General features: G+C 34.3%; 2 protein-coding genes across 2 annotated transcripts; both read left to right on the top strand.

The window, feature by feature from the left end:
* Positions 1 to 5,597: 5,597 nt before the first annotated feature.
* On the top strand, positions 5,598 to 9,025 carry LOC135839303 (plexin-A1-like). Its single transcript, XM_065355278.1, has one exon. The coding sequence runs from the start codon at positions 5,598 to 5,600 to the stop codon at positions 8,124 to 8,126; it is 2,529 nt and encodes an 842-aa protein (XP_065211350.1). The 3' UTR covers positions 8,127 to 9,025.
* A 1,730-nt stretch (positions 9,026 to 10,755) lies between these two features.
* On the top strand, positions 10,756 to 19,285 carry LOC135840356 (plexin-A2-like). The gene is made up of 3 exons (XM_065356842.1): positions 10,756 to 10,940; positions 11,559 to 11,678; positions 12,898 to 19,285. Exon 3 carries the CDS (start codon positions 13,153 to 13,155, stop codon positions 18,589 to 18,591), a length of 5,439 nt encoding a protein of 1,812 aa, XP_065212914.1. The 5' UTR covers positions 10,756 to 10,940; positions 11,559 to 11,678; positions 12,898 to 13,152; the 3' UTR covers positions 18,592 to 19,285.
* The last annotated feature ends 370 nt before the right edge of the window (positions 19,286 to 19,655 follow it).

Here is a 19,655-nt window from a genome sequence, read left to right as displayed (position 1 = left end):
TTAGTTAATTTTGAAGAAAAAAAATTTTAAAGTTAAAATTAGATAGTTTTAGTAAAAATGAACAATTTTTTAAAATTAGAAATTAAGTAGACCTTTTCGTAATTATACTCCAAAAAGTGAGATTTTTCACTTTGAAACTTATGGCAATTTTACGTTGAAAATCGAGACTTTTCAACTGCAAAAAAGCTAGAATTTTCAGAAATAGGGAAGACTTTTGGACAATTTTTTTGAAAAAATAAAACTTTTTAAAAAATTTTGTAAAAAACCGAGAATTTTTTTGTAAAAAAACACTGAACTTGCAGGTGGAGTATGCTTACGTATGAGCTTTAGCTTTCAGTCGTTTCGAGCTTTGATTCTAGAAAAGTGGAATTTTGGATTCGAAAATCATTTTTAATGGAAGCAAGTACACTTCAGTTGAAATCCCTATTTTTAAAGGGGGAGGGGGAGAAGCATCGATAAGATTTAGTGGTAGGGAAAATCACAAACGATTTACTACAAAATTTTCTTAATTCAGAGACCAAAATGAAGGAATCTTCAGAAATAATGCCCATTTCAAAAGCTGTATGAGTGTAGGTAGAAAAATTCAAAAATTTTAGTCATTGATATTTTTTATGCAAAAAACGAGATTTTTAGGTAATTTTTAGGAGGAGGAAATTACTTTCCAATTTTTTTTTGCAAAATTTTTTTCACTTGAAAAGTGCGTTTTTTGGATTACCTACTATTTTTTTAAAAAATTTCATGCTTAGTATTTAGGGGGTTTCGCCTAGGAACTCGCATGGGGGTTGGGCCGCGAAGCGGCCAGGGGGCGTAGCCCCCTAGTTTGACTGATTTAAATTTAGAGAGAAAATATCTACGATTCTTTGCAGAAGATAAGTTTTCAAAACACGTATCGTTTTTTAGTTTGACTTGATTGGTAGATGAAATCACATCACCATACATTAATTTGAAGAACAATTATCAGGTATATTTAACATATATCCAATTTACAGATACTTAGGTATCTGATTTTTCTATAATCAACGTGATGAAACCTTTTCTGCCAAGTCCGGCGATGAGAGCCGACGCGGGTCGGGGCAAATATTTCAAATTTGATCCCATCTATAGGGACGAAACTACTAATATGGGGAAAATACCAATTTGACAATCGATATAATATTCATATGACTAAAAATTTCCATTTTCCTTTTTTGGATTTTTGGACGTATCAAATGTAACATTTTTCAATGGTACCTAAAATGAGAAACAAATTGGTCAGAAGGCGAGGGAAGTGAGGATGAAAGTTTTTGAAAATCTGCATTTCGAGAACTTCCCTCGGCCTCCCAAACAATGCATATTAGGTACATAGGTAGTCTCTTTGCAATGAAGTAGCTCCATACGCTCCACAAGTAAGTATGTACATAACATTTCTCTTTTTCTTCAAATCCCTGGTTAAGCAAACGCAATTTTTGAATTGAACACGCATTTACCTAACCAGGTAGGTACTCTTCAACTTTTCAGTTTTTTTTTTGTGGGTGCTTTTAACTACGTACATTCAAGATTATTACACCCCGACATTCCAGACCATTAAACTGTGTAACAATTTGTCAACATGAAACAATATTAGAACCTTTTTAGTCCGGCATATGACAATAGGAGTAATCGCACCCCCCCGCCGATCCTCCGGGACAACTTTTTTCTTAAAGAGGACATCCTAAGGAACATTTCAAAGCAAACTTGCCCAAAAAAAAGTTGGCCTTACTTACAAAATGGCGGCCATTTTGATTGACAGGTCAGCCGAAATCGCAGATTTTGCGTTTCAACATAGGACTTGCACGAAATTTTTCAAACCTTACAAGAGTAGAACGAAAGATCATGCAAAAATTTATCACCTATCAAAATTTCAAATGCTAAAGCGCGTTTTTCGATTTTTGGTGAATTTTTGAAAATGTAATTTAGACCAAAAATGAGGGGGAAAAAATCAAAATTTTACTAAAGTGACCAAGAAAGCTGAAATTTGGGATATACCCTATTTTCGACATGCCAAATCGATTGGAAAATGTTTCAACCCGTTTTGAGCAGATCTGGAGCCTCCAGCAGATTTTTGAAACTCAAAATTCCCATAAAATTTTATCAAATGGAGGTGGAAAACCCCGAAATTCATTCTGCAAACTAATTTCAATACGCTACGAAGTCAGCTATAGGTAGACTTTAAGTCGTTTTGGAGCCTCCAGCGACTTTTTGAAAATTACTGGAGCCTCTAGTAGATTTTTAAAAATTGAAATTTCCCCAAAATTTCATCAACCGGAGATAGAAAGTCAAAATTTGCTCTGCACTCCAACTTTAACACCCTGTGAAGACGACTTCAGGCGGGTTCAAGTCATTTTAGAGCCTCCAGCGACTTTTTTGAAAATTACTGGAGCCTCCAGTAGATTTTTGAAACTTGAAATTTCCCCAAAATTTCATCAAACTGAGGTGGAGAGTCAAAATTCATTCTGCAAACTACTTTCAATACGCTACGAACTTGACTGCTGGTGGATTTCCAGTCGTTTTGGAGCCTCCAGCGACTTTTTGATAGGTTGTATGGCGTTTTTTTGGAAAATTGGCATTTTTCTAATAGTATTTTGTCGGAAATTTCGAGTTTCAAAAATCTGCTGGAGGCTCCAGATCTGCTCAAAACGGGTTGAAACATTTTCCAATCGATTTGGCATGTCGAAAATAGGGTATATCCCCATTTTCAGCTTTCTTGGTCACTTTAGTAAAATTTTGATTTTTCCCCTCATTTTTGGTCTAAATTGGATTTTCAAAAATTCACCAAAAATCGAAAAACGCGCTTTAGCACTTGAAATTTTGATAGGTGATAAATTTTTGCATGATCTTTCGTTCTACTCTTGTAAGGTTTGAAAAATTTCGTGCAAGTCCTATGTTGAAACGCAAAATTTGCGATTTCGGTTGACCTGTCAATCAAAATGGCCGCCATTTTGTAAGTAAGGCCAACTTTTTTTTGGGCAAGTTTGCTTTAAAATGTCCCTTAGGATGTCCCCTTTAAGAAAAAAGTTGTCCCGGAGGATCGGCGGGGGGGGGGGTGCAATTACTCCTATTGTCATATGCCGGACTATTTTTGTTGCGAATTTTAAGCAGAGTAATTTTGTTCATCATCATTTTCCTCGCAAAAGCCATATTTGAATAATTTTTGGTGATGTCTCACACCCCTTCTCAGTGCAGTACTAAGCTTACTACGTTTTTTTTGACGAGTCGATCCTCGCTATTGAATTTTTTTAAATGTAAGTACCTAAAACGTAACAAAAATGATTTAAAACGATTTTACTCAATATAGGTACCTACTTAATTATTATTAGGCTCTTCAAACCATTCCGTTTTTTCATGGGAAAACTCGCACAAGTGACAAATCATGATAGGTATTATGTACTTACTCAATTTAATATGGAGAATTTGTGGACGTGTTGCGTTACATTTTTGATTCTACATAGTTATCTATGAGTCAATTCTGTACACGATATTCGCAACATCACTTATCAGTAATTATTTGATACTAAAATGATAGGTACTTATTTTATTTCGCAAAAAAATTAAATTATAAAAAAATCAGCCAGAAGTAGGTATCGTAATGGGGTAAATGACTTAATGACAACGGTTGAAGTTGAGATAGGTAATGAAAACACTTGAAACCAGATGAATGGAATAACCTATGTTTTATTTCTAAGAAGAAAAGTGATTCGTTAACACTGGGTTTTTCAAAAATTTTGAGCTTCATTGCTAACTTGTGTGTGTACTTGTGCGGTCGCATGTTACGCATATTTACGAAAAATGTTTGTTTTCTAAGTGATTGAAACCATGTGGCAGTTGAAATGATTTTCTCATTCTACTACAGATTTTTCAGTTAAACAATAGGTAAGTTTTTTTTCCTTTTTACATATTATGACATGTGCAAGAGATTGATAATATTTATGTACCTACATATTATTTGAATACGTTTGGGCAAGAATCTGATTCACTCTATGAATGCCTATGGTGGTGCAGAGGGTTCATCAAATTTTATAAGCTGACCACATTCAACTTGAAAGTAACCTAAATACGTATTTTCTGAACCTAATTAATGGCATAACGATGCTTTCTGGTTAGAAACCATTTTCAAAATTTTTGAGGGTGGGGAGGAAAGGGAAGAGAAAAAAAGGAGAAGGTATTCTTTCATGAAAACCAAAGAACATTTTCGAATTTTCTAACACCTAAAGGTAATCCAAAAAGAGCATAACTTGATGAAAAAAAATCGAATTTTCAGTTATTATAGGAAACCCATTGCCGTGGGGTCCTCAATTTTTTGTTTAGGCAGCTGAAATTTTTTGAAGGGTGCCCCATAACTGCCCTTGATTTAGTGAGAAAATAAGTTCCAAGAATGGATGCTGCAATTGAAAAGCTGCAATATTGCTAAGTAGTATTGACTGCAATGAATTGGCAAACCTACCACCCTCTCGTACATATTTATTAGGTACTATACCTATTAAGCGCAGGACTGAGCCAGCTTCACTAATAACTGCTCTTATTTTATAATTTAATTTCAGATAAAACGCAGTCCACTTCATTTACCATTTCATTTCCGGACCTCAAAATGTATCACAGCCAATTCCTGGAATTCTAATGACAGTAAATTCGGGTAACATTTCAACGTGACATAATAAAAATAGGTACGTTTGAAACGAAGCGATAATATTACCATGCTACCTTTGGCAGCGTTAATGTTACATATGCTGCTGGGAAATGTTCAATCACGGGACAGCAATACAATTATACAAAATTTTATTGGCGAGAATAATTCAAAATTCAATACTTCAGCTATAGATAAGGCTAATCCAATTATAAACAAGCTCGAACCGCCTCTACAAGCATTTTGGTATGAGAACACTACTATTTTAATCCAAGGGATAAATTTATGTTCATCAACATTGGGCAACATGTGTGACATCACTGTAGCTGGTGTGCCTTGTATTCCTTTGGTGAATTCATCAAATTACACACCACCTACAAAAATTTATTGTCAGATAAACCGAACAATTGAATACCAAGACTTTGATAATCAAGTAGGACCTGTTGTGGTTCACATGGGAGCCTTTTCTGCCATTTCTGCGCACAATTTCACATTAGTTGTGCCAAAAATTATATTCATATCGCCAAAAAAAGGACCTCTTTCAGGCGGAACTGAACTCGCCCTCAAGGGAAATTTCATAGATGATGGTTCTGTTAAAGTTAATATTGATAAAATTGCTTGTGATGTATTCTTCAGGAATTCCAGTCTAATGAAGTGTCGTACGCCTGCATTAATCGAATCAATGAACTGTAATTTCAGCAAGGAATGTGATGTGAGTGTTACATTTGAAAAGTATCCTAGCAAAAATTTTACAAATGGAAATTTCAAATTTCTCTATTCGGAGGACCCAAACATTGATAAATTTGACACTCTACCACCTAAAAGTATACCAGCAGGAGGTATCCAGCTATATATACTCGGAAAAAACTTTAATTTAATTCAAAAGCCACTGTTTTACATTTACAATGAGAACATGACGAAACGATACGAGTCAGAATGCCTTACGTATTCTACTACAATGACTTGTTTGACACCTGCTATTTTAGATATAGATAGCTCATCTTTTAACAAAAGTAATCCAATCAGATTGAATTATGGATTTGTAATGGATAATGTTGCTTATGTACAAAATATCTCCGTGAACACTTCCCACAATAAATTTAAAAAGCTCATGTTGTACCCTAATCCAACATTTAAATCATCTAATGAAGAAATCAAGACTTCTTTTATAGGTAATGATGAAATTCTCATTATTGAGGGGGAAAATTTGAATTTGGCGTGTAGAGAAACAGAAATTAATGTAACAGTTGGTAATCGCAGTTGTGTAGTAAAACTTTTAACAGCACAAGGATTCAATTGTTATCTACCACCACCAAATCGCTTAAACAAATCAGATGAAATTGGTGATGAGTCTCTAAACGTCACTGTACATATTGGACCAAGGTTTCAGGTGGTTGTTGGGAAGTACAATGTGAAATCCCCACGGAAGCCGATAATTGTTGATGAGTACAATGCAAAATCCTCATGGGATTCGATGTCTTATATTTTATGCGGTGGTGGTATAATAGTATTGATTATAATAATCTCAATCATAATCACATTCACATGTAAAAAGCTTTCTAAAAAATCACGAGACTTGAAAAAAGTGTACAAACGTCTAAATGAATTGGAACTAGGAGTAGCCAAAGAGTGTAAAGCAGCGTTTACCGATTTACAAACCGAGATAACCGATCTTACAACAAATTTCAAATCAGAAAGAAAACTACCATTTGTTGACTATCATACCTACGTGATGAATAATATTTTCCCAGGTGTCAAAGACCACAGCATTATACTGACCGAAACATCCGAGATATTAGACAAAGAACAAGGGTTAAAATTGTTCAACCAATTACTTCTCAATAAAACTTTTCTACTGCTGTTTGTTCAAACGCTTGAAAAGCACGCAGATTTTTCCATGAATGAACGAACTGAGGTTGCCTCTATGATAATGATAACTTTACAAAATGACATGCAATACTGCACCAATATCCTCAAAACATTGATTAGTCAGCTGATTGAAAAATATGTCAGAGGTAATAATGATCCCAAACTTTTGTTTCGACAAGGTGTCGGTATTGTTGAAAAAATGCTTTCCATTTGGTTCAGTTTCCTACTTCACGAATTTCTCAAATCGAATGCCGGAGAGCCATTGTATAGATTATTTTGTGCCATAAGACAACATGTGAATAAAGGTCCCATTGATGCTGTAACATCCAATGCCAGACACTCCCTCAGTGAAGATAAAATAATTCGACAAGATTTCGGTGATTTCAAAACGATGACCATTCATGTAAGTGTTCTCCTAAAAACTGCTCTATCGACTGGTTTGAAATCAATAGTTATAGAAGAACCGGTCAAGGTACTGGATTGCGACACGATATCTCAAGTAAAAGAAAAAGCCATCGATGTGATTTATGCCGACATCCCTTATAGCCAACGCCCAGCGTCATCATCAACAGAAATAGAATGGATAGATGATAACATGTTCACACAGCGCTTATCTGATTACGATTCTACTTCAAAAATAGAACACGAATGGAGACGACTGAATACTTTGCATCATTATGAAATTCCTGATTTCAGCAAATTCATTTTAAGTTCGGCTAAAATCATAAGTATCAGCAATGCATCCACACTGCGGGTTAATAAAGTCGAGACACAAGGTATGACGAGAACAATGAAATCAATAAAAAAGAAAATCGTCAACTCTTTAACAGCACCTAATACGCGACCTAATGAAACAAATCACAAAACATGGCACCTGGTTAAACCTGAAGATCACTGTGAAATCAATTGTAACAGCACTAAAAAAGATACTGGAGGTGATAAACTGGTTTCTGAGGTCTATCTAACCAGACTATTAGCGACTAAAAGCATTTTGCAGAAATTTGTCGATGATTTATTTGAGACTATATTCGATGCGAAGCGTGAAGAAAAGGGGCCCCCATTGGCTATAAAGTATTTATTTGATTTCTTGGACAATCAAGCATCGCTTCATGGTGTAACTGATCCTGATGTCGTACATGCTTGGAAAAATAACTGTTTACCTTTAAGATATTGGGTGAACTTGATCAAAAATCCGGATTTCATATTTGACATATATAAATCAAATGTGGTCGATTCGTGTCTTAGTGTGATTGCTCAAGCATTCATGGATTCTTGCTCAACTTCAGATATTCTTTTGAGCAGAAATTCGCCAGCTTCCAAGTTACTTTATGCTAAAGATATTCCTGTAAATAGGAAACGAGTCAAACAATATTACTCGGATATCAAAAGTTTACCAGTTGTACACGAGAATGACATGAATGCCATGTTGAATGAAGAATCGCATCTACATGAATGTGAATTCAATACGAACGCTTCTTTGTATGCATTGTACAATTATGCCGTCAAGTATAATAGCCAATTAATGATTTCTCTGAATGAAGATGAATTTGCACAGAAACATAAGCTCATGCAACAGTTGATAGAAGTTCATAGCTTGATGGCACCTGACCTCAACTAGTCAATTTCATTATTATTGGCTCCATTTCTGGGGGCAAAACTATATGAAGAGTGATATTCCAAAACTCGCTTTGTCCATTTTTATCGAAGTTGGGTTTTCAGCAGTATGTGGTAGATGAAGTATTAACTCACATTCCTACATCATCAACCTACCAAAATGAGGTGTTAAACTCACCTAAATGGCCAATTCACTAAAAAATTAAAAAAAAATAATGTTCCAAAACGCGCTTTGCCCATTTTTATTGAAATTTTTTTCAGCAGTATTTAGTGGATGAAGTGTATACCTACACTCCTACATCACAAATCCACCCAAATAAAGTGCTAAACTCGCCTAAAAATCCAATTTACCCGTTTAAAGGGAAACTGTTTTTCCTCTCTCCTGAAAAGTTGTGAAAATGGACAAAGCGAGTTTTGGAATATCACTCTTCATATACTTAGAGGTTTATTGAGAGCGGGAGAGGTTCGACTGAAAATTTTCCGAATGATATAGGGAAAAATATCAATTTTTCCGATTGATAGATATCATATTCATATGACTTACAAAAATTTTCATTTTCTGTTTTGGATTTTTGAAAACTAATTGTCCTGAGTGAAGCAAGGGCAAAAGTTTTTAAAAATTTGGTTTCGAGAAGCCTAAAAACTTTTTTTTCAGGAAGTTGATTTTGAAAAAAAATAGGTCAGGCCTGAGTGAAGCGAGGGAGAAAAGAGAAAACTTGTGAAAATTTGTATTTTGAGAGAACTGAAAACGATGTTTTTCATGCAAAGAGTTTATTTTGTGGCTTTCAAAATTTTAGAATTCGAATGAAAAATAAAAGAGAACTGGTCCAAGTGAGAGCGAAAACTGTTGAAGATTGAGACCCGTTTTCAACCCCCACCCTCGTTGCATAGAGTCGGAGAATCGTTCTCCAAACTCAAAATTGCCCATGTATAATGTGATTCTGATATTTTGTAATTTTTTGTTTGTTTTAGTTTTCGTTTCTTTATTTTTTTATTTACATACCTACCTACCTGTTCTATTGTTATGTTGTTTATTTATTGATTAGGTAGTAGGTACCTATTTATTGATTTTATTCACTTTTTGAAATTTAGTTTACCTAGTATAACCTAGTGTTTGTCACTATTTTTCAGCTCATTTCATTGTTTACTCATTTTCATATATTTTTTGTACATATAAGTAATGTTTTTTTGTATTTTATATTTTGTTGTCCTGTAGTGATGATAATTTGGTCTTTACTCATTTTAAGGCATAGTCGTTTAATCATTTTGTCAGTGTCTACTCACTATTGTGAAAATTGTAATTCTCAGGTTCATTCAAATTAAATTAAATTGATACAAGAAATATTCGTAATATGCACTTATTATAAAGTTAAAATTTCCAAGTTCAAAGTCTGACTGGGAATTATTAGATTTCTATCTGGTTGTTACAATAAGTAAAAGTTGGAGCCTCTAGAATGATTCGAGATTTCTCCGGTCACTCGAGGTGTCCACCTGGAAATCGGCTCAAATGTGTATAAACTCGTTAAACAGGTCAAGAATAAGCCACCGTTGAATTTTTAGCTACCCAAATCAAATTTCCGCGACTTATAAAGAAATTTCAAAATTGTAGAGAAATTGAAAATTGGACTGGGGTCTAGAATTGCTCCAAATGGTGAAATTTAGTTCGGGGGAGCTGATGTTAATTCAGGATCTAATTTTCATTATTTTTACAAATTAAATATTATAATTTTGTCACGTTTAAAAAAAATGCAAATCGTCGAAAATGAACAATTTTAGATTATCAAAAATTTATCAATAATCGAAAAATCAATTTAGGCTGCTGAAACTTAGGTTGTGGGGGTTTCAGACCATATTCTTTTCAAAAATCACGGCCCGCACAAATTGGAGGCGGTCCTAGTATTGAACCAAAATATCATTGAATTCCTCAAAAATAAAGATAGGAACTTGACAGAGGTGCGCCGCGCTAGTGTCGCCTTGTTTCTGATTGGCTGATGAAAGGTCCCCGAATAAACATTGGAATGTATTGTTGTGAAAATTGAAGGAAAATTGTTGAACATTGCTGATAACAACGGGACCTTTCGTTAGTTCCGGTGTTTTTTACTACAATTTCCTAGAGCGCGACAGTTGTCTTGTCAAATCCCTATTGATGAGTTAGATTTTTCGCGTGTAGTTTTCACCTTTTTCGCACATTTTTGATTATTAAAAAACACCTTTTACAAATACGAAACTTTAATGAGAATAAATTAATTTAGAATTTATTCTCATTAAAGTTTCGTATTTGTAAAAGGTGTTTTTTAATAAGAGGTGTTTTTTAATAAGTTAGATTTTTAAAAACCCACAATATTCATATCATATCAGTCACCTACAAAATATAAATTGATGCGACTTGATGTTAGACGTAATAGTTGACAGCTCCACACGTTGATACTGACTGATATGCGAAAAAATTCATTCATTTCCGTTCTAAATTTTTATAAATTTATGTAATGTACGTATATTTTCGAGGTGATATCGTGATCAACGGAAACCGTTATCAAAATTTTTTAATGATAAAATCGTATTTTCATGTCCAGCGCGATAGAAAAAATTGATCAAATATTTTTATTTGAAAATTTGTTGGATGCATTCGCAGAAAACGTTGTGAAATCGCGTATTATCTATGTAGTTAATTAATACTTATCGAGCATATGAATAAAAAATCTAGATAATCGTTAAATCTAGTTTTTGTTCTGATTTCGCGCCTCTAAATTTGTCGCCAGCGCCGGGAAGTTATTCAAATCAGTTCGTCAGTACCTACAATAATTGCTGGAAATGTTGGGTAAGTTCGATATAATGATATGTACTTATTTATTTCTTGGTGAAATATTTCAGCTCTTCATAATCTTTATCTTATGCAATTTTGACACTGTAATTAACTATTTCTCTCCGTCGATTTCGTGACAAATTGAAAAATTTATGATGTCATACCAACAAAAGATAATTTTTAAGCCGTCGAAAAAAAAAAAAAACAGAAAAACGAACAAACAACCTCTTTTTAGATTATTCAAGTCTGGAGTCGGCCTCAATAAAATACCTCAAAAGCACTTACATACTTGTGATGAGCAAATTGTAAAAAATCTTTGGTAGAGGGGGAGGGAAGAATCGGCATTGGTGCAAAAAAAAATTGTAAAATACTAACGCGACTCAACTTCGACATTCAAAAAACCCCAACGTATCTTTTTCCTAGCTTTATGCAAACCGCCTCAACAATATGTTAATAGATTTGCATAACCAGTTCGCCGTAAATACCTGTAGTGAGATTCACGGTGAAATCCAGGTATGTGGGTTGCTCGACCACAGCCAACATTCAGCTTAATTTTTTTTTACAAGCTTTGTACTACAAGTTCTTTGCCATAGTCACATAAAATTATCACTGTCTGTATCTTATAATTTCTAGGCACTTGAGAGAGGCGTGCCAAATTTTTCTCACATCCAGAAATCCTTTAGAAACAGCCAAGCTTCAGAAACTTATGCAAGGGTCTCAGGATTGGTCAAATTTGAAGAAAATCTGTTCAAGGTACGTTGAAACAAAAATTCTTAAAAGTAAAAATTTGAAAATTGAGGAACCAATTCTTGAAATGGGATTTCCGCTCTTCTCAAAGGCTTAAACGCACACAGTGTACATTGTTCCAAAACATTTTAAAAGTAAAGGGAAACGTTGATTTTTACTTGTAAAGAGCAGTGGGGGGGGGGGAATCTGAGCGAACGAAAGAACAACCCTATATAATTATTCAAAAATCATACCTCAAAAGTATTTTTTCCCCTCAATGTTGCTCAGCAATTCTAAGCTCGTGTTGGTCAAAAACCATGATGGGCGAGGTATTTGCACTCCAAATAGCAAATTCTGTTGATCTAAATTAGGTAAATATCACTTTTCAAATTACAAATCGCACCTCGGGAGTAATAAGGTCACATCTCAAAAAAGTGAAATTTTACAGGAGAGTGATTTTCTTTTTTTTTAAAACTTGATTCATTATTTTTATCAACTTATAATTAATTGTGAGGAATGAATAGCACCTCATTTTAAAGATCTGGTATCCTACCTTCATTTAGCATAAGAACACTTTGAAAAATAAAATCTTAAAGAGGAAATATTTCAATGTTTGGAAAACATTTTGAGTTATAACCTTTCATTAAAGTTGATGTGGAGGCGAAAGGAAGCGTCCAAAAAAAATTTCATGAGATCAAAGTAGTAGAGAATTAAATTTCCAATCGACATAATGTCGTTAGTTTTTTTCTAGAGTGCTTAGTTTTTGAGTTTTTCTCAAAAAACTAAAATTTCATGATGTGTGCAAATTCATATCTGAAAAGTGACCAATTTAAAAAAATTCTTCCATTTGGTACAAACCAATAAAAAATGTACTCCTTGTGACTATTTCTAACTGACAAACATTCAAAACAATCAAAACTGTTTGTTAACACTTTGTATGTACGAAATTTGCTCAAAAAAGGTGGAGTTTTTTGAGATGTACCCTTATAACTCCAAACAACTTGCAATGTTGTTGAGATTTTGAGTTAGGCCATTTGCGTTTTTTACAAGATCTAGATAATGTACCCAACTCAAAGTGTAATTTTTGGTTGAGAGGGGTCATACAAACCCCAAAAAATTGCAAAAACATCAAAATCAATTTTTTTTGAGATGTGACCTTATTACTCCCGAGGTGCGAAATAATGAATTCATATGATGTACTCCAGACATTTAGCAATTATTAAATGATCGTTGTTTCTGATTCCAGATTATTTATAATGAAAGTTGTAGCCAGTCATCTAGTAATGTTCAATTTCTTCCCGCCTACATACAGACTTATTTCATATTGATCATGCCTATCAATGAAGAAACATATTTTTGACATCGGCAGAAATCACCAGACACTTCAGAGAGAACGATTGCATGCACCCAAAGAGTAAGAGTAATTACTCAAGATTTATTCAATATCTTCAAAAAGTTGACCAAGTATTGACGCTATCATATTGCACCTATTCATCCATTAATGATTTCGTGCGCAATGTGCTTCAGACAAAAATCATTAGTTTTTTTGGCGATTTTCATTTTGAGTTTTATAACAAAAAATATTGCATTACTCCACGTAAACAATACATTTAATTCTCCTGATGGAACGCTTTTTAATGGTCTAGTGGTAGATAAATTTAAAGGAAATGTTTTCATAGGCGGAATCAACAGATTGTATCAGCTATCACCCAATTTAGAATTGAAAGTCAAGAAGAAAGTTGATAATCAAAATAAAATATTGCTCATCGATTATGTAAATTCACGATTGATATCATGTGGCGATAATCAGGGCGGTTGTGACATATATGATCATACAAATATAAGTAACAAACTATTTTCCATCGCCGAACCAGTAGTCACTAAGGATGAAAATACATCCTCTACTGCATTCATTGCATACCATGAGCCAACGAAAAAGGCGTCATCATTGAGACTTTATGTGGGTGTCACATATAATGGTAACTCTGCTAATCGATCTAAGCTACCAGTCATTGCTGCCAGAAGTTTGGTAAAGAATAGTTCACTCAAAATCAATACTACAAACATTTCAGTAAATCCCCGATATCAGGACACGTACGTTGTAAATCATGTATATGGGTTCAACTCCGGACCATGCAAATATTTTCTAACTACGCAGAAAAATTCAACAACTCCTTCATTTTCTTATGTCTCAAAAATAATACGAATATGTGATGGAAATGCTAATCTGTACATGGAGATTCCAATCCAATGCATTGATAAGAAACACAAGGTTTATAATTTGGTGCAAACCGGGTTTTTTGGCAAACCGGGCCTAGACTTAGCTAATGCCTTGGATATCGAGTTGCAAGATGACGTGCTTTTTGCAGTTTTTGCCCCAAGTGAAAAATCAGTAGGGGAAGATTCGGATAAACCGAGTAATCACAGCGCATTGTGTGTATTTTCACTGCAGACTATCAACAATAAATTCGTTCAGAATATGCAACAATGTGTGACTGGAAAAGGATATCACGGGTGGCAATCTATGCCATTAGATCAACCATGCACTGTAAAGAATGATGATACTTTTGATGCAAATTCTTGCTGGGAAAATGTGAATATGTCTCTCAGTGGTGTCAAACCAATATTTAAGATGGCATCGATAACATTGGACATGATTTTAACAGCCATCAATGTCACATCTATTGATAGATTCACAGTTGTGTTCGCTGGAACAAATACTGGTCATTTAAAAAAACTTGTAGTAAAACATTCATGTTCAGCTGCAGAATATCATGATGAGGCAATTGAAGAAAAATCTAGAGTACATTCTATACAACTAGATCCAAAGGGAGAACATATGTATATTTTGACTAATTACAAATTAAGTAAGATCAAAGTACACAACTGCCATGTGCTCCAAACTGATGCAGACTGTTTGGAAGCTCATGATCCCTACTGTGGTTGGTGTATGCGTGAGAAGAACTGCACTTTGTATGATGAATGTAACACTGCAAAAAATGATTCATCATTATGGGTTCCATATGATTTTAAAACAGATTTTTCAAATGTGCAAATCAATCCAGAATTCTTGCAAAGAAATAATTTCAAGGATTTAGTTTTGCAAATGCCAAACTTACCACCATTCAAAGATGTTCATTGTGTATTTACTTTCTCACAGAATGATTTCGCCATCAATGGCACTTCAGTTGAAGAGTTTGTCATTAATGGAACTGTAGTTAATGATAAAGTGCGCTGTCCTTCCCCCAATTCAGAATCACTACCATGGGCATCTACTAAGCCCAAAATTAAAGGGAGGTTAAGCATCAAAACTACCACAATGTTGAATATTTTCAGCAAAAAATATACATTTTTTGATTGTAACTTCTTCACGTCTTGTATATCATGCATTGATCAGTCAAAATATCAATGTCATTGGAATGTAACAGAGTCTTCCTGTGTTTATGATTCAATGCACAACTGCCAGCATGATAATACCAAATATAATGTAATTTATGATCGTGAACATTGTCCTATTGTCAGTATAAAGAGTGATGGATCACCAAATGTTTTGATTCCAAATGGTTCTCCAAAGATCATCAAAGCTGAAATTTGCAGATCTAGCCAGTTCAAGCCAGATTTCCCATATCAGTGTCATTTCACAATTGAAAACAAAACAATAGTAGTGAATGCAAAATTACAAGGTAAAATAATAACATGTGAAGAAACTGATTTCACATATGCATTTGAAACACCAAACATACCTGTTACTTTTGCAGTCATGAGAAACTACTCTAAGGAACCTATAAGCGAGCCTGACACAAAAACAATAATCATATATAAATGCAGACTGATGGCTAGTAACTATAAGACATGTTCAACTTTAGATAAGAAATATGCCTGTGGTTGGTGTAAAAGTTCAAATCAATGTGATGTAGAAACGTTCTGTGATGTTGACTCTCCTTCAGAGTATTGGTTAGGCTATGATGAAGTGTATCCCAACTTGTCAATTGTATATTTCACGCCTAAATTTGGACCATATGACGGAGGCACTAATGTAACAATTCGAAATCATAACATTGCCTGCCCATTTAATCAAATTGAAGGCACTATAACAGTTGCTGGTGCTAGCTGTGAACCAATTAATGATTCCTGTGTTTCAAATCAATCAATTATGTGCCATATGAGTAGCACTAAAATGCCACTCACTAATACTACACAAGGTCCAGTTATAGTTAGAACACAAGGTTACAGTATTACATCTGAAACAAATTACACCATTGTCAATCCAAAAATACACAATTTCTCTCCAACACAAGGTCCAACAACAGGTGGTACCGAGCTGATTGTTCATGGTGAATATATGAATGCTGGAAATAAAGTTGCAGTATGGATCAACGACTTGCCTTGTATTGTATTCTACAGAAATTCCGAAATGGTGAAATGTCACACTATTGCAACTAAATGGAGAATTAGAGGCCACATCAGAGTGAAATTTGGTGATATTTCTCGCATGTTTGATGAATACCTTTACCATTACAAGTTTGTGGATGATTTACCTATTGGAAGCAACAATGAATTTCTGCCCCAAGGTACTCCACATGGTGGTAATCATATATTAGTTCGTGATGTAGATTTGAGATCAGTTTTCAGGGTGGTCATTCGAGTATATTCACAATCGAATCAGAAAAATTCAGCAAACTTTCATGATGGAGAATGTATAAAGGTTAATGATACTTTTATGAATTGTGTTTCACCACCTTTACCAGACATTAAAAATTGCTCAATTGACTTTAATGCAGTAGAATATCCAGTATTTCTATCTTATAGCTTTTTGAGAATTTTGCCAAATAATACTATAGAATCGTCAGTGCTTTTAAATAGAAAATATCCCAAATTCTTCTTGTACTGCCAGCCTGTGTTCAACCATGCTTGGATTAAGCAGCAACTAAACAAATCACCAGAGAACACACCATTTTTCTGGAAAATAACTTGTGCAGCAGTAACAGCTCTCTTTTTTACCATTTCAGTTCTACTGTTTTACAAGAGATGGAAAAGAGGTAATGTGATGAAGGAAATGCGAGGTGAACTGGATAGATTGGAGTTATGTGTAGCTGCAGAATGCAAAGAAGCATTTGCAGAGTTGCAAACTGAAATATCTGATTCGAGAATTAGTGGCATGCCAGATACTTTACCTTTCTGGGACTATCGCATGTATGTGATGAAAGTTCTGTTTCCAAATACCCACAATCATTCCATCCTACTCTGTGATACACCAGAACTGATTGGCAAAGAAAAACAATTGCGATTATTTCATCAATTGCTCACTAATAAAACATTTCTGGTACTTTACATCAAAACATTAGAAAGTTGTGAAAGTTTCTCCATGAATGATCGAGTATATGTTGCCTCAATGCTGATGATAAGTTTACAAAACGAAATGGAATATTGCACCGATATCATCAAAACGTTGCTAGAATCATTGATAGACAAATACTTGAGAGGTACCCATCACCCTAAACTTTTGCTTCGTCGATCTGAAAGTATAGTAGAAAAAATGCTTTCTGCATGGTTATCATTCTTGCTGTATAAATTCCTTCAAGAATGCGCGGGAAAACCATTATTCACATTATTCAAAGGAATAAAACAACAAGTAAACAAAGGTCCTATTGATGAAATTACCTCTGAAGCTCGATACTCCCTGAGTGAAGATAAACTCATTCGACAGCATATTGACTATTGTACCTTGACTGTCTATGTCAGTGTGCCTCGAGTTACTGCTCTTGATACTGGATTAGAATCGGCTGTGGAAAATATACCTATCATAATGCTAGATTGTGATACAATTTCCCAAGCTAAAGAGAAAGCTGTGAATGGTATATATTTTGCTATTAATTACAGCAAACGTCCCAAACCAGCCGAATTAGATTTCATATTGGTGACTGATTCACCCAATGGCAAAACTTTGAAAGACATTGACGCTTCTTCTGAAATTGAAGGAGAATGGAGAAAGCGAAACACTTTGCATCATTATGGAGTCACTGATGGTAGTAAACTTAATCTAGAGTTACTCAAAGAGGTGCCTTCTTGTCGGCCTTCAGTAATATCATTCAATGGAGAACGCGTGTTTTCATGTGAAAAACTGAAAAGTTCCATAATTGAATGCGCTAGTCCAAAATTATGCAGAGCAAAATATAAATTGATCCCAGAAAGTGATGCATATTATAAAGAGTGGCATCTGGTAAAACCCAATCATATCAATGACCATCATGTATATCAAGATGGCACTAATATGATGTCAGAGATTTACCTAACTAGGCTACTGTCCACCAAATGTACATTGCAAAAATTCGTTGATAATTTATTCGAAGTTATATTGAGCAATAAACGTCAAAGCAGTTGTTTTCCAGTAGCTATTAAATACATGTTTGATTTTCTGGACGATCAAGCCTCACAACACGCCATCTCCGATCCGGAAGTTGTGCACACTTGGAAAAATAACTGCTTGCCTTTACGATTTTGGGTGAACTTGATTAAAAATCCTGATTTTTTATTTGATATTCATAAATCAAGCATAATTGATTCTTGTCTTAGTGTGGTCGCTCAAGCTTTTATGGATTCGTTTTCAGTTGGAGAACATCGTCTGGGCAAAGAGTCACCTACTTCGAAATTGCTCTATGCCAAAGATATTCCGTTTTATAAGGAGTGGGTGAAGAAATATTATGCAGATAATAAAGCCATGCCTGCTATAACACGCGAGAGCATAAATTCAGTGTTGGCAAAAGAGTCGCAACTACATTGTTTGGATTTTAATACAAACGCAGCCATTTATGAATTATACAAATTTGCTTTGAAGTACAAAAATCGATTGATTTCTGAATTAAGGGATGATGAATATTCGCAGAAGTTTAATTTAGCAGAAAAGCTGAAGCAAGTATTAGAAGCATTGACGACTAATTGAGTGGCGTGGTTTTTGCGTAAAATTCAAAATAATCATTATCGTGAGCTGAAAAAATATCATTTTTGCGAATCTACCTGATTAAGCCATTCGATCCAGCATCTCAAATCGCACTTGGGACAGTTGGTTCAAATTGTTCGATTTTTGGTTCTCAGTGCTTGAATTCAGAAAACCGCTTGTTTTCAATAATGATTCTACTTCGTTTACCTCGGCTCCCATCCCAAACCATTAGGCTTCTGACTCAAGTGTACAACTTTGTACCTATCTATCGAAATTTCAGTGAAACCGATTTTTTTTCTTCGCCTCAACCGACATAATGTTACTTACAAGCATTAAAAATTTTATTGTATGCGTGTAAATATTCATTTTTTGATACTTGCATAAAAAATTTCAATTCAATATTTCCTATTATGTAATAAGGTAGTATATTAAGCACCCAAATTTAAATTATAAGAATTATTAAAATAGTTACGTAGACCTACGCTTTTTTTGATAAATTTTGATAAATATAAAATGACTAGGTACACAATATGATATTTATTTAAGATTGTAGTACATATCGTAGGTACTTACTGTATAGTTTTTCTCGAGATCCTGAGATCCGTTTGTCAGATTTTACTCAAGTACTTATTTTTTTCTCTGAAATATTTTAAAAGCATTTAAGCATAATTTCTGTAGATATTTTGAATTGTTTCTATTAAACACTTCGCATATTAATGTCTATACATTTCTTTCTTTCCTTCTTTCCTCCTTTTTTTTTTTTTTTTTTTTTTTTTTTTTTGTAGATTGAATCGAGTAGATACTTTTTGGATGCTTAGAGCTACTCCTAATTGACGAAAATGTCACTTTTAATGGAAGATTACCCAGAAAATTTTCAAACTTCCACTTATGTGTCATTTTTGAGTAAGGCCATGTTGTGCTGTACCTCGGCACCTTTCTTGAAAAAGAGTGGCTTGTGTTTCTAAACCTTTCTGCTCCATTGACTCTTATCCCTTAGGCCCTTAATAGTCCTCTATCAGCGATTTTATGAAGAGTAGACCGCAAAAATTTCATTAAATTTTACGGTT

The sequence above is a fragment of the Planococcus citri genome, chromosome 3 (assembly GCF_950023065.1).
Source record: "Planococcus citri chromosome 3, ihPlaCitr1.1, whole genome shotgun sequence".
NCBI lineage: Eukaryota > Metazoa > Arthropoda > Insecta > Hemiptera > Pseudococcidae > Planococcus > Planococcus citri.
This window is presented reverse-complemented; position numbering and strand designations above follow the sequence as displayed.

Coding starts and splice junctions, on each gene's coding strand:
- LOC135839303 (XM_065355278.1), top strand. CDS start 5,598: ATGACTTGTTTGACACCTGCTATTTTAGATATAGATAGCTCATCTTTT.
- LOC135840356 (XM_065356842.1), top strand. CDS start 13,153: ATGATTTCGTGCGCAATGTGCTTCAGACAAAAATCATTAGTTTTTTTG.